Source organism: Labrus bergylta, chromosome 21, assembly GCF_963930695.1.
Source record: "Labrus bergylta chromosome 21, fLabBer1.1, whole genome shotgun sequence".
NCBI classification, from domain to species: Eukaryota; Metazoa; Chordata; class Actinopteri; order Labriformes; family Labridae; genus Labrus; species Labrus bergylta.
This window is the reverse complement of record NC_089215.1, coordinates 8218902-8239195: the sequence shown is the minus strand read 5'-3', so window position 1 is coordinate 8239195 and position 20294 is coordinate 8218902. Positions and strand designations below refer to the sequence as shown.

Genomic DNA, 20294 nt, shown 5'->3' with positions numbered 1-20294 from the left:
GATACAGTACATTATTGAGATACATGTAGATGCATTGTGATTCACAGCCACAGTCATGGCTAATTGAGGAGCAAAGAAGTCATATTAGAAAGTTTTGTTTGTTTTTTGCTGATCTAATCCATGACACAAAGCCTTGATCTGATCCAAACAGTGACACTTGTGATCTGTTGCATCCTTATTGGAAAAAAAAGATGATGTAGAGAAGGCAGTTCCTGTTTTAAGGACAATAAAGGACCCAGATTTTTTCAAAAAATCAAAGAAGTTAAAAAGTTGTATGCTTAGAAAATTAAAGTTTTCTTTCCCTAGAGGCTGAAGGAATCTCAATAATTGATCTCTTCCTTTGCTGTGGATTGAATCAACGCTCATTATTTATAAATGAGATCAATATTTTAGTTGTTATCTGTCATCAAATGAATGTCCAAGTTCCTGCAGAAACCCTCAACTGGAGTATGGATTAAAAACATGTAAGCTGTGTCTCAATTCAGAGACGGAATCCTTTGACGGGTGAATTTGAAGGCCGATAGCCTCACAGCAGCGCATTGAAGATTGTCCCATTTCGAAGGCTCATTCGATGCAGCCAGTAATGCGTCCTACTTTTCTCAGGGCTGCGCAGGAAGCCTCCAACGTGGCCCACATATCCCTAACTTCATTGTGTCCCTTTCAAGAGCTCGATGACACTTCTAAAAGTAAATCATTGGTTTCATCTGAGGCCAAACGCTGCCAGACAAATATTTAAAAATGAAAAACAGCCTTAAAACTTCAAAAAAAGATAGGTTTATGACGCTGGTTATGTAAGATAGTTCTGATGAAGCTTTCATGGTTTCTTGGCAACAGGATCATAGGTTAAGGGTGGTAAAAGCTGATGACACAAACAGGAAATCTTCTATTAAACCATCTCTTTTCAGTTCGGGCCTGAGTGGTCGGCGTAGGCTACCAAGGCTGGGTCCTTTGAAGGATGCTAGCCCTGAAATGGGACACACAGCTGATGCCAGAGTAAATGAAAAATGTCTAACCTTTTTGATGACATCATTGAGGAAGATAATCTCAGTGAGCTTCATGGTGAGGTCGTCCTCGTTGGTGCCTGACTTCAGGTCGCTGACCACAGAGGGGCGTATGCAGAGGGGAGGCACCAGGAGGCGGGTGAGGATGAGGTCCGCAGGTTTCCCGGCCTCGGGGTTCATGAGCAACAGGGGAATGTCCTCTTGGGGAATCCTTTTGAACATGTTCAGGACCACCAAAGGGTTCAGGTTCTCCTGGAGAAAGAACAGAAATACAGACAAAATAAGGGGGAAATGCAGGGCGAGATAAATCTTGATTTTAAAAAAATATGTGCATGGATTTTTATCACGGCAACTCATAATATGACTGAGTCGTGTGAATAGCCCCCGCATGCCTGTATGAACTCCTGACATCTGGGAACGCTCCTGATTAGTTGAATCAGTGTCCCTAAGGATCAGCTCCTAGACCTGGATCAGGGCATCAGTGAGCTCCTGGACAGTCTGTGAGGGTACTTGGCTTGGCGGCATTAAGTGCTCAATGTGATTTAGGCCAGGGGATCGAGAGGGCCAGTCAATGGCTTCAATGCCTCCGTCATCCTGGAACTGCCTACACACTGTGGCAACATGAGGCCAGGCATTGTCCTGCACCAGGAGGAACCCGGGCCCCCCTGCACCGGGGCTAGGTCTGACAATCGCTCTGAGCATTTCATCCCGGTACCTGACAGTGATCAGGGTACCGTTGGCTATGACACGGAGGTCTGCGCGACCCTTCACCACTGACCCATTGTAAAACTGATCACGCTGGATGATGTTACAGGCAGAAAAACAAAATGTCTCAAGACTGCTGCATGTCAGTTGACGTGCAACAGTACTGGGCTGAGGGCACAGGTTCCAACAGGAGGATGTCAGGCCTTCATGCTACCCACAGGGAGTCTCTTTCTAACAATCAGAACACATGCACACCAGTAGCCTGCTGGAGGTCATTGTGTAGCGCTCTGGCTGTGCTCCTCCTGTTCCCACTTGCACAAAAGGAGGAGCTGCTGGGTTGCTGCCCTTCTACGGCAATGTCCAGCTCTCCTCGTATGGAGTGAGAAATTGTCTGTGGACACCACATACAACAATGTACCCTTTTTTGGGGGTTGTCTTGCTTTCGCCTCTCAATTGCACACAGTGTTAGTCGGTGAAATGTACTCACAATCACTTGAGCTACCTATTTATGTCCAGAAGGAGTACAAAGCTCACCTGCGCTCTGGTCAGCAGAGGCTCCATCACTTTGTTGTGTTCGATGGCCGTATCAAAGGACTGCATGAACTCAGACACAAACGGATCCACCACCTTCTTGGTTGTCTTATACTTCTCATGGATGATCTTAAGCAGGCCGCACTTTTTCACTGGACCTGAAGAGTAACACACACACACAACTCAGCTTTTTTTTTCAAATATCACATCATGACCACTGGCACCGCAGTCCAACAGAAAATATCAGAAATGAAAATGTCCCGTTATTCACCGTTGAAGGCAGAACAACTCAGACAGATTGTTCTTTTGCGGCATTTATCAGAGATCTTCTTCTTCAACCCGCGCTTCTGGAGGTAGGTTAGGGTGGGCCGCTTCAAGTGATCCATGAACTGCAGCTTGTCCTCCTTCGACAGCATGATGCTCGAGCAGGTCCTGCAAATCATCTGGAGACATGAAGGAATGAAACATTACAATGTATAAATAAAACCCATAGCAAATAAATTCAAATAAATGAAGATTTAGTTATAGTTGCATTTATATATGACGATGAAAATGTACTCAAGCTAAAATAAGGAATTGAATTATTGTGAGTGGAGCTAAAGCTTTAGTTCTATTACATTATTGCTGATTCATAAATATATTGACTTGTAAAGCAGACATATACACACATTTCTCAAACATAGCTTTTTCAACCTTTTTCAATTTGATACTCTAGTGACACCTAAAGGACAAACGATATCTCTGCTCACACATGGACACATCTTTTGATCACTTCTTGCTCGCATAATGTCTTCCACAGTGTCAGTCTACAAATGCATTTTTAAAATGATATATCATCTAATTGGTTTTTTTTCCCTAAGCATCTTGCTTACCCTTTGAACAGTTGAAATATTTGGAATTTCATTTTTGTCTTAATTCATGCATTAGACCCCAAACTCACCTGTAAGATTCCAATGATGGCTTTGAAATACCCGACATGAAAACAGGGCAGCTCCAGATCCAAGTAGCCGTAGTGTCCCAAACAATCTGCCAGATTCTTGCCACATGTTAAACAGGGTCTGTCCTTCTCACTGGTGCCCTGCAGGACAAATAAGAGATTTCTTATTCTTCTGTTGTTTCATGAGATTATGTCGTATTAGAAATTGATGACACGTTCACAAGACGGGCACTACTTTGGATGTCATCATTTTCACATGTAAAACAATTGAGGAAGGAATTTTGTTGCCACTATTGCCACAGGGGTCGCCTAAATCCAAACAAACCTCACAGGAGCTTTAAGCTGATGTGCAAAAGGTCACACAGACCAAATCGCTTACACATTCCAGTACTGTTACAAACAATCTGACAAAAGCCATCAAAGAATTTGACAAAAAATTTAAGTTTAAAAATATTAGACTTGGTCCTCTAATTGACTAAAAGTACGACAGGATTGTTAGATAGCCAAACAGACACATAAGACTAACTTGGCAGATAGAGAGAGGGAGAGGGAGAGGGAGAGAGAGAGAGAGAGAGGGAGAGGGGGAGAGGGGGAGAGAGAGAGGGGGGGAGAGGGGGAGAGAGAGAGAGAGGGAGAGAGAGAGGGAGAAGGAGAGAGAGAGAGACAGGGAGAGAGAGAGAGGGAGAGGGAGAGAGAGAGAGAGAGAGAGAGGGGGAGAGGGGGAGAGAGAGGGAGAGAGAGAGGGGGAGATAGAGAGAGAGGGGGAGAGAGAGAGGGAGAGGGGGAGAGAGAGAGATGGAGAGAGAGAGGGAGAAGTAGAGAGAGATGGAGAGAGAGAGGGAGAAGGAGAGAGAGATAGACAGGGAGAGAGAGAGAGAGGGAGAGAGAGAGAGAGAGAGAGAGAGAGAGGGAGAGGGGGAGAGGGGGAGAGGGGGAGAGAGAGAGGGGGAGATAGAGAGAGAGGGAGAGAGAGAGAGAGGGAGAGAGAGGGAGAGAGAGAGGGGGAGAGGGGGACATAGAGGGAGAGCGGGAGAGAGAGAGGGAGAGAGAGAGAGAGAGAGAGAGAGAGAGAGAGATATTAACGATATTGTCCTACCCTATATCTGGATTGAAAAGATCTCGATATGTCTTGTTTACTTAGCTCTAGTATACAGTTTACCACAATGTAGAGAAATGTTTCCCCTTCACTGTGAACACAATAACAAAATGTGACTTTGTGTAATAATAAGAGAGTCATACCATCCGGTGGTCCAACACACCGTAGGACAGGGGAGTGTGTTTGGTATCTTGGCTGTACAGATTCTTGCTGACCACCTGGATGTGAGCCTGCTGACGCATCTGTTCAGCAGATTTCATCCCAAAGCAGATGTGGCTTCTACAAACAAACAAACAAACAAACAAACAAACAAACAAACAAACAAACAAACACAGAAAAACAACAACCATGGGGTTAAAGACTCACCATGGCAACAACATGCTCATGTCAGCTGCACAAAGCAAGAACATCAACCGGAAATAATCTTTTAATATCACATATATTTATCTTCTTTTTAATGTTTCTTGCATCACATTGTTGTTTATTTAAATCACTCTGTAGTCATGCTGTAAACTAACTTCCACTGAGGAAGCTAACCGGTGAGCTAACTAGCTTGCAATGTTCCTCGGTTTGTTTAACTCACATCTTTTTGGCCACATCTGTCTCTCTAAACTGCTCCTTCACCATTTTTGCAAACGTCTCCTAACACAAGTAACCAGAAGAACTAGTTTAAATGTTATTCTGTCCTCATTCCGGCATGCTAGACTTATCCTGTAACCAGCACGCTGTCAGTCTACTTTCTCATCCTGCAATGTGTTGATAGCACGGCGGTGCTGCCTTCAGGGACAATCGTCACTCCTGCGATCGACCTCGTCTCCGTCTGTGTGAATATGCGGCAGCTGGTCGAAAACACTTTCAAATAATCCTAAACCGACAGGATGGGACTTTAGTGAAGCATGAAGTCATGGCATGAATGAAAGCATCGTGGCGTACCGTCCAATTGTGAGTTCATATGTTTGACAATTAGATGTTTAATAACTTAATACACAAGAGTGGAAGTTTGATTGACACTGAAGTACCTAAGTTTATTACGACCGTCTTTTCTGATGTTTTACTGTCCGTTTAAAATACAAGCGCTCAATAGATATGCTGACAGCACCGCACAAAATCCTTAATTATTACAAAGTTTGTGGAAAACCTAACTTGACAAACGGTACATGAAAGCCGCACTAGCGTGTGCACAACAACTGCAACAAAGAGGAGCGCGAGCACAATCATTATGAACGAGTGCTGACACCTAGCGGTTAAAATTTGAGCTTGTAATAATATTCATGTAGATAAGAACAACACAGGACACTGGGAGTTTTTGGATTCTTGTAATATGAGGTGACCAGGGAAAGTGTTATACAAATGTTAATGTTACCGCTTTAGTTGTCCTATTGTACCACACATTTTGTGTGTGTCTGTGTGTGCACTCATTGATTATGCACAACATTTTAATGTTGTTTTTTCTAATTTTCACTGGGCTGAATGAGGGTTATATACAGGCCTGTACTTTGGGCAAAGAGATGAGAATGGTATCAGTCCTCTAAATCATCTTGGCAAGTATTTAATCAAATTTTAAGTGTTGAACTTTTAGGAAGGAAGTCTAATTATTTCGGGTGCTTATCTTTTAATGTTTTTGTTTTTGTTTTATTTTTAATCCCAACAGCAATTATCGCCAAGTAAAGTAATATGACGCGCTACATTCCTCTCCCTGACTGTCTCGCAGGGACTCATCCAGGACTAAAAGTGAGGGGGAACATATGGGTGAGTCAGCATTCAATAAAACAATCTTGATTTGTTGTTTTATCCCAAGACACATTACAAAATGAGCAGGTCTAGACATTTCTCCCTGAGCATGTTCTCTTAAAGCAACAGTGAAATATTATTGCATGTAGTCAAGGGTGTGCATGCGTAACCATACTTGTGCAAATGAAACCTTCTGTACTTATATAAACAATAACACAATCCACTGGGGAAGTGGTGCTATCATTGTAAGGCCAATATCCCAAAAGAGTATCTGCTCATTCAAAAGACAAACCCTATAGACCTAAGGGTCAAAAACTGCAAATTTGTTTCAGTGTGGAGTCTTGCCACCAGATGGCATCAAATTCATTACCAACAGATGGAAATAGATTGAGAGAAGATGTGTAGAAACTGAGCTGAACTGTTGTATCTGTGCTGTTTGATGTGGAAGCGCTGATGGCGACTGATGACTTCCTGATGAGCATTTCCCCGTGCTGATGAATTGTTCCGTCAACTTATGACCACCAACAGGGAAAATTGCCCGGCTGAATCTGATTTCCCATTTCCTAATAATGCTGCCACCTAAAAACCAAGCAGGCCTCTAACTAATCCTCACATATTGTTTTCAGCATGGTGTGGGGGATTTTTCTCAAAATGCATCTGAAAGTTTCGCATCCCTTAATCTTGACTTGTGGGAACATTGAAGTTAGAGGCATAATGTATTTGCCTGTGTAAATACTTGTATGTTTGAAATGCTCAAAAACACTTAAGGGACTGCTGCTAACATGTTTTCATCATAAGAGGCATCATAAGAAGTGCCTCTTGAGACTTTCTGTGTAGCAATCATATACAGTAGGCTAATCGTCCAATTTTACAAGCACACTCACACACACGCACACACACACACACTTACACTTACACGCTGTACTCCCCGTGGAGGAATTGAATATCCCAGACTGCTCAGATCGAGGACAACTGGGTCTCTCACAGGACCGGGGATCCTGGGATTTAGTCACCGGCTCTGCTTAATACTGTAGGCTATTAGATTTCGATTAAGAGAAATGCTCTCGGATGAATTACAATTCCCTCTTTGCTCACTTGTTTGTATCAAAGCCCGGAGGGTGTGTGATGACCAGATAATGATTCTGAGCTCCAAATGTTGAACTTAATCAATAACAGTAATCGCTAGTCACAGAAATCTCCAGGTGATTTATTTTTCTATTAATTGCCAAATCATTTCACTTTATAAAACCACAAATGATTGAAAAATTATCATAACAAGGTCCTAAGGAACTGTCCCAGGGACTCAGGGTTTTGAGAGGTACTCAATTAGTTGCCACTGAAGAGACAAGGGTCTAAATTAAGACCCAGGAACCTTTTTTTTAAACCTCCATAAAGATGCCTGCTCCAGGGGTAGCTTAGTTAAACAAAGTACAAGGATTTCGTGCACTTGAGCCCTGAGGTTTTCTGATTGGCCGAGCTGCAGCTTTCAGAAGCAGCATGTAGTTTGAAACTAGAAGTGGTCTAAATCCTGGATTGCTGGTAGACAATATATAGGCTACATATACATATGTAGCTGTAACAACGTTTCATTAAAACAAAGCTGCAAGGGTTTAACCAGTGTTGCCAGATCTCACAAGAGAAACAAGCAACCGGGTCTAAGAAAACAAGCCCGAAGTCGCTTATAACAGTGGTTCTCAAACTTTTTAGACTGCGTACCACCTCCGAAAACATTTGGCTTTCCAAGTACCACCATTATGGTAGATGTTAAAATACACTGTAGGCCTATTTCTACACACTTTTCATGCAGGAGGCAAATTAATTCATAAGAAGAATATTATTTAATATTGACTGGTGGCAGTCACGCTGTAGGCCTACTAAGGACGAACAGGGTTCAAAATGAAAGTTTTCATGTCGTCAGATCCGGACATTGGGCTGACGTCAGATCCGGACGTTGGGCTGACATCAGATCCGGACGTTGGGCTGACATCAGATCCGGACGTTGGGCTGACGTGAGATCCAGAAGTTGGATAAGGGATAAGGGGAGCGATAAGGTCCACTGTCCGTACACTCTTGTAAATGTATCAAAACTGAAGCTTCTCCTGGCCCTGTTTAAAAAATGAAAATGTACAGCCAATTCTGTTCTGAACTCCAATAAATAACAAAATATCTGTTAATGTAGGCCTACAGCTGTTTGCTGTTGATTCAGTACTGAACTCCTATAAATAACGGTCTATCAAGTGGAACTTTTCAAAACATGATTAATTTAGAGGGGAAAGCACATTTGATATCAATACAACCCAATAGATACAAGACAGATAATATTAGAGTACGACAACAACAAAAAAATTGTTGTTTTATGCTGAACAGGTTTTTTTTTCCTTTGCGTACCACCACAGTGAGCCCGCGTACCACCGGTGGTATGCGTACCATAGTTTGAGAACCACTGGCTTATAATAAGCGCACTTGGCAACGTTGGGTTTAACCTCTGTAAACAAGATGTGCGCTTTTGCAAACATCAGCCGAGTAATTTGCCTAATTTTTTTGCGGCTGTTTAGAACTAAGTGGAAATGAAGACATCAGTCAACTAAACATACAGAATGAGAGTAAAATGTGTTACATTCTTAAGAAGATAGAGCAAGGCAGAGGTTGGTTGTTCTCTCTTGAAATTACAACAAAAATACTATCATTACTTATGGGTTAATTAATTAACGGTTTGAGCACTGCACTGCAGAATAAACGCACAATTTGGATTCTGCTACTTGGTCTCAATTCCTTCCTGGTCTGATGATTGCAACATCTCTTTCTAAACTGTTTCAGTGCAGCCCACTGTTTACTCATCATAACATTTACATTATGCAAAAAACGTATTTGTAGATCAATGTGACCACCATCTTTGTGTAATTAACATGAGTAATTACTGTGCTTCATTTACAGAGCCACCCAAGGTTCATAATGGGGCTGCAAACATTGACCCATGACAATTGATTGATCCCTCCCTCCTTTAAAACCATGCCCCTGCTAATGACTAAGTAATGAGAAGATAGTGTGTAGCTGGGGTGGCCAATACAGCTTTCACTCCTCATATCCAGACTGGCTGATCTCCCCCTCCCCCCACTTCTTCTTCCTCCCTTCTCTTTCCATGTTTTCTGCAATGGTGTCTGCTCCTTGCTCAGAGTGCCCCCCCCCTTTCTCTCTGTGTGTATTTGTCTTCACGCATGTTGTGCACACCGCTCAGTAATCAGCCGTACAGACTCGCCTTTGGTGGCTGGAGACTGATTCAATATTCCACTGGGTAATTTATGCAGAACTAATTCTCTACAGGAATGGAAGGGCTGCGAGGAAGGCAGAAAGAGAGGGAGAGAAAATGCGGGGAGAGGAAGGAAATCTGTGGTGAAATAATTATCCCTGGTGTCACTGTAGCAACATTCTGTGAAGTTGATGTCAATAAGATATTGAGCGACACAATCCATTTCAATTCCACCTCCAAAAAAAAGATGCTGCAGAGGGGTCTGGTGGCTGCAGAAAATGTGGAGCTCACACACATGCATGTTTTCGTTAAACACACAGCAAGGCGGTGCCTGGCGACGTGTGCTGCTTACAGACGGGCTGCGAAGCACATCATCGCCTGCAGTCATTTAACTTGTCAAAACAGCAGGGCTCCGTGTCTCCTCATATTTGGATTTAGTGGGTTTGAATTACTGGAAATAAAGTGAAAGAGGATGAGATGAAAAGTGAAATGAGGGGAGCGTCCCAGGAGAGCCATTGGGAGCACAGTATAGATTATGGTCATTTGTGACGGACATGTTTGTAATCAGAGCCTCGTGTCGGAGAGCATTTGTGTGTATATGTAGCGTCTGACGGCAGGGATGGAGATGAGCTTTATTGTATTCTTCTCACAACTCGTATTGATCAGCGCAATTTACACTGTGTACTGTGGGGTTTTCACAAGGCAGTGATGAATAATGAGTTCTGGTTGGTTATCAATCAGCAGTGCGGCAGTGTTTTTTTTGCTGTTATTCATTGAGGTTTTTATAATGGATGCATGTAGACAATAAGAAAAGGCATCGATTTTGGATTATTTTATTATCCAGACAGAATTTGAACAAAAATCAGTAATAGTAGAAAGAATGCTGAATCTACTTTACAGAGGTGTTAAAAGACAAATGAGAGACACATAATACACACTGAAAAAGACGGTCACTGCCTTAGTTCATGAATTGGCTAATTGATTCTGTGTCTGATTCCTAGTGTATTAGGACTGGTCCAATCTAGAGCACCTGGGCCGGTAGCTCTAAAGGCATAAAAACCCGACTCCAGGGCGGAGCTCCCTCTCTCTTGCCACGCATCCAAATTCTCTCCATGATTGTTTGTGCTATGGTCATTGGTTTGCGTTGTTCTAATAAGTCATTGTTATCTCAAGAGAAGCTGGGTTCTTGTCATGGCCCTGGAGCCAGGTTATGACAATGCTAAAAAGTACCCTGCTTTGGAGTCTGATCCGGATTTTTGTTCTTATTCAGGATACCGTGTGTTTGTGTTATTTCACATCTGGTTACGCATTTCTGTTTACACGATCGTACAGCATCCAGGTTTCTAATCATCTGTGTACGGTTTTCATACTTTCTCACACTTTCTACGCATTAGGGAATGTCTAGAAAAACTATATAAGAGGTTTATGTGCCATAGTATCCTGGTTTCTTATTTTGCACAAACAGGATCTATAGACATGACTTCCATTAGGGAAGAGTTGTCAGAGTTGGGCGCTTCCCAGGGAGTGCAACTGAGCTGTTCAGGATTCGGTGTCTTGATCAAGGGCACCTTGGCAGTACGTGGGAAGAGACCTGTTACCTCTCTAGCAACCAGACAGATTTCCATAGTCTGGTCTGCACCAGAGTATTGATGTATGTACGCAAGTCCCTACAGCTTTAGATTGCTGCTCTAATATTTTTATGTTATTATTTTTTCTTTTTTTTTCAAAAGTCAAGATCAAGGCACTGGTTAGTCCCTAAAAATGATCCTTGGCTTAGAAGACTTTTTGCTCAGAACAAGGACGGTAGATTTTCTTCCCCTGACATTTATTACTGGAACTTTAGAGGGACTTATCATGGCCAGAGTGAACTAAATAGTCATATTTTCAGCTTCTTGACTAACTGAGTAATTAGCCAAGCATACACAATAATGCAATGTTAAATCAACGAGAACACAGGCGACGTAGAGGCAAGCAGCTCAAGAGTAAGTGTTAACAGAAGTGGTGAAAGGGCTTTGGTCCAACATTTTCAGAGTAAGCCCAGAACTCCAACTTAACCTTGAACTACAGAAAACCTCAGCGTAATTATCTCATGCATGTTACTGGTATGAGAACAAACAGGTTACCCTGACTTGTGTCAGTAGTGACATTCAATATTACTCCTGCACTCCTACGATGGAAATAAACACAGTAATGAATATTACACATGAGAATTTTACAAATTATATCAGTGCACATGCCCTTATGGCCACACAAGTTGACAAAAAAAACACATTTTAAGATGTTCACAGCCACAGTCGCATCACTGAGTGTTCACAGAGGTTTCAAAATGTGCCAGAGTTTTCTGCAAGTCCCCATGCTGAAGAATAATGTACTCGTGTCTGTCTGTGTCCTTAGTGGGCCCCTCAGTGAGCGCTCTCCTCCCAGACATCTCATTATTTTGCATCTTCGTCACTCTTATTAAAGCAATATATCTTAACTTGAGGCCACAGCCCGGTCGATGCAGTGGAATACATACATGTCAAAACATTAGCAACGTGTGTGAAAATGTGCTCTGTCCTGCACTCAGGAGAGCCATGTGCAAAATGAATAATTTATCCAAAATGAATTATAATACCAGCATCTCCCCACCAAGGCTTTTGTCTGAGCGAGATTCCTGCTCAAATTTGACTTCATACAGTCGGCCTTTTGCATAAACTAGATACCTCTCTGGACAGATTTGCATAGAAACACCCTGCAATGTGGTGAAAAGGGAGCAATTAGGATTCATGACGGCACCTCCCCTCCGGATGCTCTGCTGCCATGTGAGAAGGCGGCGGCTGATTGAAATGGAGGAGCATGGATCTTGTTCGCGCGCCTCTGTCTTCCTTCCATCTTTCTGTCCTCCAGGTCCGGCCTGGTCCTCCTCCTCTCCTCCTCCTCCGTCAACCTTTTCATTGTCATCCTCCTCCGGAGTGCAGATTAGTCGCAGCTCAGGGCAGGTTGGATTGGAACCTTTTATTTTTTTTTTCCTAGTGAGCCAGAGGGAAGAAACCTCTGAAGCAGCGGGTTAACAACATCATCAAACAGTGTGATTAGCAGTTAACGGATGCAGCGGGTCACATTGTGCAGTTGTTTGAAACAGGTGATGCAGTCCTTGCTGTTTGTGCGTGCCTGCTCAGAGCGTGTGGGAGGTGTTTGACACGAACAAGGCTTCCAGCTTGCAGAACCAGGAACAGATGGTGCTGGAAAATGAGGCACCTCTCTGAAGCATTGAAACCCCCTCCAACGACCCTCCCCACGCACTCCCTCCTTCTCTCCTTCCTTCATAAACGTACCTTTTATTTTTGCCAAGATAATTTCAGAACATTTTTTTTATTGCTCATACAAGTGTCATCTTGCTTTAAATCAAACTCCTTAAGAAAAAAAAAAAACACAGCAGGGATGAGGATTTCTGACATATTTTCCTCATACTGGGTACACAAGGTGCTTTGGGTCATCTGCCAGTACGAGTTTTTGTTCACCTGGATGGAGCCAGCAGATGGCAGGGTTTGGTCTGAGTCTCCTCAGGGAGAGACCGCAGAAAGCCAAGGAAACACATTTCTTGGAGCACTCACTGGCTGTGCTTCTTTAATCTACCACAGATAATCGGCAGCATAATGTAAAAGGGATGAACATGAGTATTTCTTCACTTGATGTGGTTTGTGCGACGTGACAGAGTCATGATTATAGTATGCTTTCTTGTTCTTGGTTCGTCTTTGTTCTGGTTTTTGGAAACATGTTCAGATTAGTTGATATGTATAACTCTGAGAATCAGAGATAGGTGACCAGTTTGTATTCTGCACTAGGTTACTTTAGCCGCATTCACACTTGAACAAAACTCCTGAAAACATTCTGATTTTTTTTTGGGTGAGTGGCATATCTGAACCCAGAATTTTTCCTACCATTCCCTTAGTCAATTTCTGAAATGAGATTGCAGCAGGAAATTTCTGCGTGGGCAAAAAAGGAGTGGTGAGATGATGTCAACATCCTGTCACCACGGTGCGGCCATAAACTGTATAGTGAGCGACCTCACTTACTGAAACGGCCTCATTATGTTTCCTGTTCCCCAGAATGTTCGTCTTCACTCTTTTGCTGATACCGTAACATGTGTTACTACACATAACATTGATTTGAAGGCAAAAATAAACATATGGGTCAAACTCTGTTGCTTCGTCCGCAATTTCCACATTGTATTTTTTTCCATTATGGCCGGTCTCCTGGGACCCCCAAAGCTACCGTTAATGATAATAATAATAATAATAATGGTTGTTTAAACTTAAATGAATAGATTTAATAAATAAACAAGGAGCTAATAAAAAGAACACTGCACACTAAAATGAAAGTGTGTGCTCTTTGTTGATATACTATTTTAGTATTTCTATTCCACTTCAGACACTAATGTGTGATCTGCACAGCATGAAGCCACTTCTCCCTCTGAAGAGGGAAAATTATGCACTTTGAATATAATGTAAGATTTTAAAAGGTGTTTCTCTGTGTGATATCATGCAGGGCAGAATTACACTCACTCACTGTATTAGTTTCAAGTTCATATTATGCAAATAAACTACAGCAGCAGATTAGGGAGTCAAAGCTGCATAGTGATTCACAGCTTATTGTATAATTGGTTTAGTAATATATGCAATGACTGAAGTAGCATTGCATGTTCATTTGTGTAAACAAGTAGAGTTGACTCGACTGAGTCAGGCAGATGAGAATTAAATGTTTCAGTTTACTCTGTCATTGATCCTGGTGTCGCTTTATGTAAAGATTTCAAAGATTTACTGAACATGTTTTTTTTTTGGTTCTGAAAAAACAAAACAACGAAGAAGATGCTTTGCATGCAGCTTCCTTTATAGCCAGCATCGAGGTTGGCTTCATTCACTAGACTGTGTCTTGTGTTTCATTCCAGTCGTGTTCACTCCCCTCCAGAGCTCCTGTCTCCTGCAGCAATCTGTCTGAAAAATGCATACATAACATCCTGTGAAAATAGCTTTCTGCAGGGACTCCACTAAAAAGCGGTGCTGCATCAAATGTTCCTGTCATTCTCTGCTAGGTTCGAGTTGATGGCACAACATTTGCATACTGCACAAGCTGATAGATCAGAGTTGTGGGAAAGTGTGTTTGTGTGCATGTGTGTGTGTGTGTGTGTTATAATGCACACATCTCCTTGCATCCTTTTTCATTTTTTATAAAGGGTCAATTTCACCTAAAACACAAAAATATGATTTTCTTCTTAGTATTTGATGTACGTAAAGAGTTGTCGTTGAAAGAGGATTATATGCATAAGGAGGTGAGAGGATTTTTAAAAATAGAAATACATTTAAAGACAAACTGTGAATTTTTCGGCCCACAAATCTCTCAGCTGCATTGTACCAAGAGATTGCGAGGTGTATATCTTAACAACGATATATAACACTATAAAGATGAAATTATAAGAATTTAAAGACACCAAAAGCAACGTAATACATACTGTATGTGTGTGTATGATTTAGGTGAACTGTCCATTTAGACAAGGCTGTAACTTAGCTGGGAGGGCCTTTTCGAGTTCAACATGCAGGTCTTCATGTTGTTACAAACTCCAGCCTTTTTAGTGCGTCTGACTCTGCATGAGGTTGTGCAGAAGAAGTACAGACATGCACTGCTCTAAGATATCTAAGATTATTTCTCACAACAGGTAGCAACAATAAAACATTCACTGGATTTCTCTAGCTTTATCTTACATGTCTTTGGAACCTTCCTTCTGAATGACACAGAGGAAGTAGAGCAAACAGATGTTTGGAAAAACAAAAGAAGAAGAGGAAGCTTGTCATAAATTCAGTCATAAGATCATAGACTGTAAGAAGTGGACATTGCTCCTTGGTACTGAAGTTGAAACAGGCTCAGAGGTGCTGTAAAGCTGCATTCTTCCTAATGGCCAGCAGGTGGAAAATTATCTGGTTCTTAAAAGAAAGTCAACTTGTATGGAACCAGATGAGAAAATGACCCTTCTTCTTACTTTGAATTTTTCAACACATGACATTCATTTTGCAATTCATGGTCCCAGTATCTGACTGACAATAAACCATAGTACACTTTAGGGCATTGCTACCTTTTAACATCAGGTCACTATCACAGTATAGCCTGTTCACCAGCATAATGATACATAACAGTAAGTATAATGGTTTAATAAAAAAATAACCCCATGGCGGCTACATTCAAACTACCTGTTGAAACCCCAAGTCTTTAGCCCCAAGGGAAGGTGTAATCCTTAAATTAAACCCAATTACTTCATCACTGCATTTCATTAAAACCAACTTAAAGAAAATAGATGTGCTAATGTAAATGTAACTTACCTTCTTCTACATAAAGGCTGTGCATCAAGCTATATAAAAAACTTTATCCAAATATACAATGGCCTGTTCCACAAACATTAACACCTGCACTGTTTTTTCAAGTTTATATTAAACACATCCTAATCAAATAGTGTTCTTAATTCCACCAGTGAAATAACAACAAACCCACTCCTGGATCCTTATGCTATTGGCCAAACAGACAATTAAGCAGCGAAGAGGGTTTTTTTCTCATTACAGACCCCTCTCCCTGGTGGAACAGGAGTGTGGTGGATTCGATTCTCCAGCTGTGATTACCCAGCCCTCGGCTATGAGATAGATGACTATGAATCAATTGTTTTCAAGGGGACTCTCACAGGGGCTTTGTAGTAGTTAAAGGCAAGAGGGAGTCTGCGGAAAAAGCATCCGGCCTCGCTCAAACAGACCATCAGGTTGGCTCATATACTTGCAGCACTTGAAATATTCATGCACACTAAAGGGAGACCAGCCATGGTGCTCAGTATGTATTCAGTATCTGCCATGCTTAAATGAGCAGTCGCCATGGCTGGATGGGAAATGTTTAGTCTTGCTCTGTGTCGTCCAATCATGGTTCAATATGCGCCCAAGACAGTACTGATCACGCCAGGCTGCTCCTCATTATAGGGTTGACGTAATGCCGTCGAGAGATCCCCTGGCCGTGTCTCTGCCATGTTAAAGACCAGAGAACAACACATAACATCACGTCTACGAGGGTCAGTGAGCAAAGGTCTGCTGCAAGGTAAAAGTCTGCGGCTGTGCTGAGTCCTGTATGTATAGTGTCATAATAGAAAATCATGCTTTTAAACAATTATTTTGCATGTGTCTTATTTTGAAGGGTTGAAGCTCTAGGAAGATCCAAAATCCTAACAGTCTTTTTTTTTTTTACAATTTTTTTTGTACATTTTTATTTGTCATGTCAATGTCAGATGAACATTCACTGCAAAAGAATTGTAAACCCCAGTCCCACATAAATATACAAACATTCAGTCAAAGAGGAGCAAAAGGTAAGATACATTGAGGGTGTATCAACATGCACATAAACACTCATAAAATATGCAGCTAGATATTGATCCTCTTGTTAATAGTAATATGTTGTTGCCAAAGAGACAAATAGGAAATGGATAGACAATAGATTAATAATAACAATAAGAAAGTAAACAAAAAACTAAAAAAAAAAGAGGGAAATGCATTGGACATACAATCACAAAATTAACCCAGTGTTAACAGAGCTGATTTGGAACTGGTTTTCTCAAGTTGTGAAGGTTGTTACTCAGATTGTATGGATGCTCAATAAAACTCAACATTCATAGATGCACTTTAAGTATTTTAAGCCAAGTTCCCGAGGCTTTGCTTTTGTGAGCACGCCTACAAGAAACACTTTTCACACGGCTCACTTTTCCCTATAACTTGATAAATGTTATGCTACCACTTGACTCATCATCTTCCTGTCTCCTGCCCAGATTGCTCTATCCTTGATTTTTTTTTTTTGTATTGGAATGGATCTACTTGACTGAAGAAAGGATGCTGTCCTCCCCGCCGCCACCAACCCACCTCCCCTGAGTGAAGTTCTTGTCTCTGACACATTCAATACCACCCAACACTATTGACCTGACATATTGATGTGAAGGGGCCTGGCTGCTAAGAGGCATCTGGCTGCAGCATATTGAGCATGTAGTCTGCTGGCACTACAGTCCAGGAGAGAGAGTATGACCAAAAAAAGAAAAAAACCCAGTATGAATGATTCATTTCTGAATCAAACAGTACAATATGTAGCACTTGCAGCAGGTCAGTCAGCCGGTTAGTATATGAGTATCGACAACAGGTGGCGCTAGTTCACCAGTCATCATGTTTAAATCAGGTCTTGAAGCTGACACACTCACGAGCATCAGGGTGTTATAATGACAGAGAGGGAATGAAAACATGAGCTGCTACACCGGGTGCAGAGAGAAACGACATATTTTCTCCCTCACTGATGAATAGAGGCTGACACTGAAATGAGCTATACCACCCCCAACACACACACACACACTCACAGGCACACACTTAAATATGCACACACATACTACAACCAATCCCATCATTCTCTCTCCCTCCCCCATCCCCTTGAGGAATAAGAAGGGATTATGTCAAAGCAATTCAATTGTATGGGTGGAAGTAATGAACTCCTCCTTTTATCTATTCATTTGTGTATTGAAGTGTTTGTACCTGTAATCTGTAGACATAAATCAGAAACTTGAAGATTTAAGTATAGGAAACCATTGATTTGATACAGAAAAAAAAACAAAATCGTGGGAATTTATTTTCTTCAGGAAAGGTTTTTATTGGATTTAACAGTTTCCTTTCTCACATTTCTTTCATAAAAAAAGGATGTATTTGAGGCGGAGAGACACTGGAAGTATTTTAATTGTCCGTCCACACAGCACACATGTTTTTCCACTCTGACGATAAGACAGCCACTCCTTGTTTAGAGTCGGCCCTTCCTATTTAGGTCAGTGGTCTCCAATCCATTTCATGTTCTGCTGCCTCTTCAGTGCCTAAATTGCCCAGCAGGCAGGTGCCATTAGAGCAGTTTGTTTGCAAGGTAAGCAGCTATGAGAAGTGACAGCAGTAGAATTACTAATGCACTTTGGCTGTCATTTCTCTCTGAAAGCCCCTGCAGGGAGGGACTGATTAAATTGATATTCAACCTCCTGCATGTTGTGGGCCCAGGCTTCATTAGCATAGGGTTTAGATGACACAGAGAGAGGGACGGCATTAGTGTTGTAGGAAGCAGTTAGACACCATGCTGTAACTAATTTTCCAATTATAGCAGGTACCTACAATGTAGCGTATTAATGATTCAAACCACATTATTAACAGAGTATGTATGTTTAAAGATCAAGAGAGAGAGAGAGTGTGGAAAAATAAATGAGGAGACATTTTACACAGTGGTGGTTCACAGGAAGTGTCAGTGCACAGTAGAGATTTGTGGGAGCCAAGTGCCACATCATTAAATTAAAGAAATAGCATCCAGTGAGTGGTGGCTACATCATTATTACCCATAGGTTAGACATTACAGTTAACACTTGGTTACGTCTGAAAAATATCCCAACAATATTTTGTGCTGGAGGTTGTTGGCGTGGAAGCTACAACCAGAGCTAGCTTGTTAACTTATCTTGCTAACATGCTCACCAGCTGTGGACTAACAAGTTCTGACTAACTAAAATGCTGTTAGAGGCAATAGTTTTTCTCCGAACTTTTTATGAAGTACTTCATTAGCAAGCTAGGGATAAACCTTTGAGTAAGCATGGTTGTAGCTCTGTTGCTAAAAGCACAATAAGATCACATAGTTTTATTTCAAGAGCCTGCCACTGGCAATCTGCTCTTGACTGATAAGCATCCAAAACCTCTTCCTCTTACCTTTTGCTCCACTTTATAATACCTTTGAGACATTTAGATTTAGTGATAATAACCAAATTCCAGCAGCCATTGGAGGTTATTCATGGTGTGGGCAAATAAAGTCAGCTAACTTAAGTGTAGGCCCAACTATAGAGAAGGTCCTGTTGGATGGATAGGTCAAACTAAGGATTTTCAACCAGTAAACAGGGATTTGTTAGCCATGTGTGAACCAAGACAAACATTATTTAACTTTTAGGTTCATTTATTCACATAGGATAACTTTGAAACTTCACCTATACGTAACCAACAAAGTCAGTTTAACCCAAACTATGAACCTTTTCTAAACTAAATGTTGTATTGCATTATTAAAGCATGTGTTTACTTCCAGTAGCATATCAACCTTATGTAGCTATATAGTTTGGCTATGAGGACATTTAACAATGAATCACCTATATTACAGAACACCTAGCTCATTACATTAATATGACCGTAGGCTTACGTATTATTGAGCTGAAAAAGAATACAGAAAGACACAACCTCTTTGGGGGGAAACTAATTTAACACAGCTATTTGCCGGGCGCATAGCATTGAGGTGATGTATGTTTTTGCAGCTATGTATGATTCATGACTGTAATACGATAAACGTTTTTCTCTAGAATCCTTTCCTTCTTTGATTGCGGGTGAAGAAAAATCTCCTGCTTTGTTTTAACTGGCTATAGCATTCTTGTTAACGTGTATTTTTGACTGAAAAAAGGATCATCACGGTCTGCAGGCCTCAAACTGCTTCACTGCACTCCAACCCCATGAATGTAATGACGGCAAAGAACCGTTTTTTGATATTGTAAGTTATTTCTCTGATGATCAGTTTTGCTATTGAAGCAAAGATGATCAAAGTCATATAGGCATCCATTTTACAATGAGACCGTTTCAGAACCAGATTTAAACTCCCCACAGTAAGTCTAAAATAATGATTAAAATATTGACCCCCTGATAACCCCGTTTTGTGTCCTGGCTATATCGCTTACCCTTGTCAATGCTCACATTAGTCGCTTTACTTGAAGCTTGTGGTGTACAGTAAAGCTGTACAGTAATAGCGTGGAAAATGCTCACTGACCTGTCTTTAGCCTGAGTGGTTGTTTTACTGGCCACACACTGGGACAAGCTGTCCATCAAGTGTGCACTCAGTGAGGACAAATGCAGCCTGACCCGAGCTGCTTTCGGGGGCGTACAAAGAGCAGGTAAGACTGATGCGGTTTCCAGAAGATTTAGTGAACTGTTTATCCAGTTTCCTGGCAACATGGAT

At 41.5% G+C, this 20294-nt stretch overlaps 1 protein-coding gene across 2 annotated transcripts in view; it reads right to left on the bottom strand.

Moving 5' to 3' along the window:
- Positions 1-5032, bottom strand: part of polr3a (polymerase (RNA) III (DNA directed) polypeptide A) — a 34901-nt gene extending 29869 nt beyond the window's left edge. For both annotated transcript variants that reach the window (XM_065949852.1, XM_020650012.3), the window contains exons 1-6: positions 4854-5032; positions 4414-4549; positions 3178-3315; positions 2509-2680; positions 2241-2395; positions 1014-1253 (exon numbers count right to left, since the gene is read on the bottom strand). In XM_065949852.1, the coding sequence (XP_065805924.1) occupies positions 1014-1253; positions 2241-2395; positions 2509-2680; positions 3178-3315; positions 4414-4549; positions 4854-4897 (885 nt within the window). In that variant the 5' untranslated portion in view covers positions 4898-5032. The remainder of the gene's footprint in view (positions 1-1013; positions 1254-2240; positions 2396-2508; positions 2681-3177; positions 3316-4413; positions 4550-4853) is intronic.
- Positions 5033-20294: the final 15262 nt, after the last annotated feature.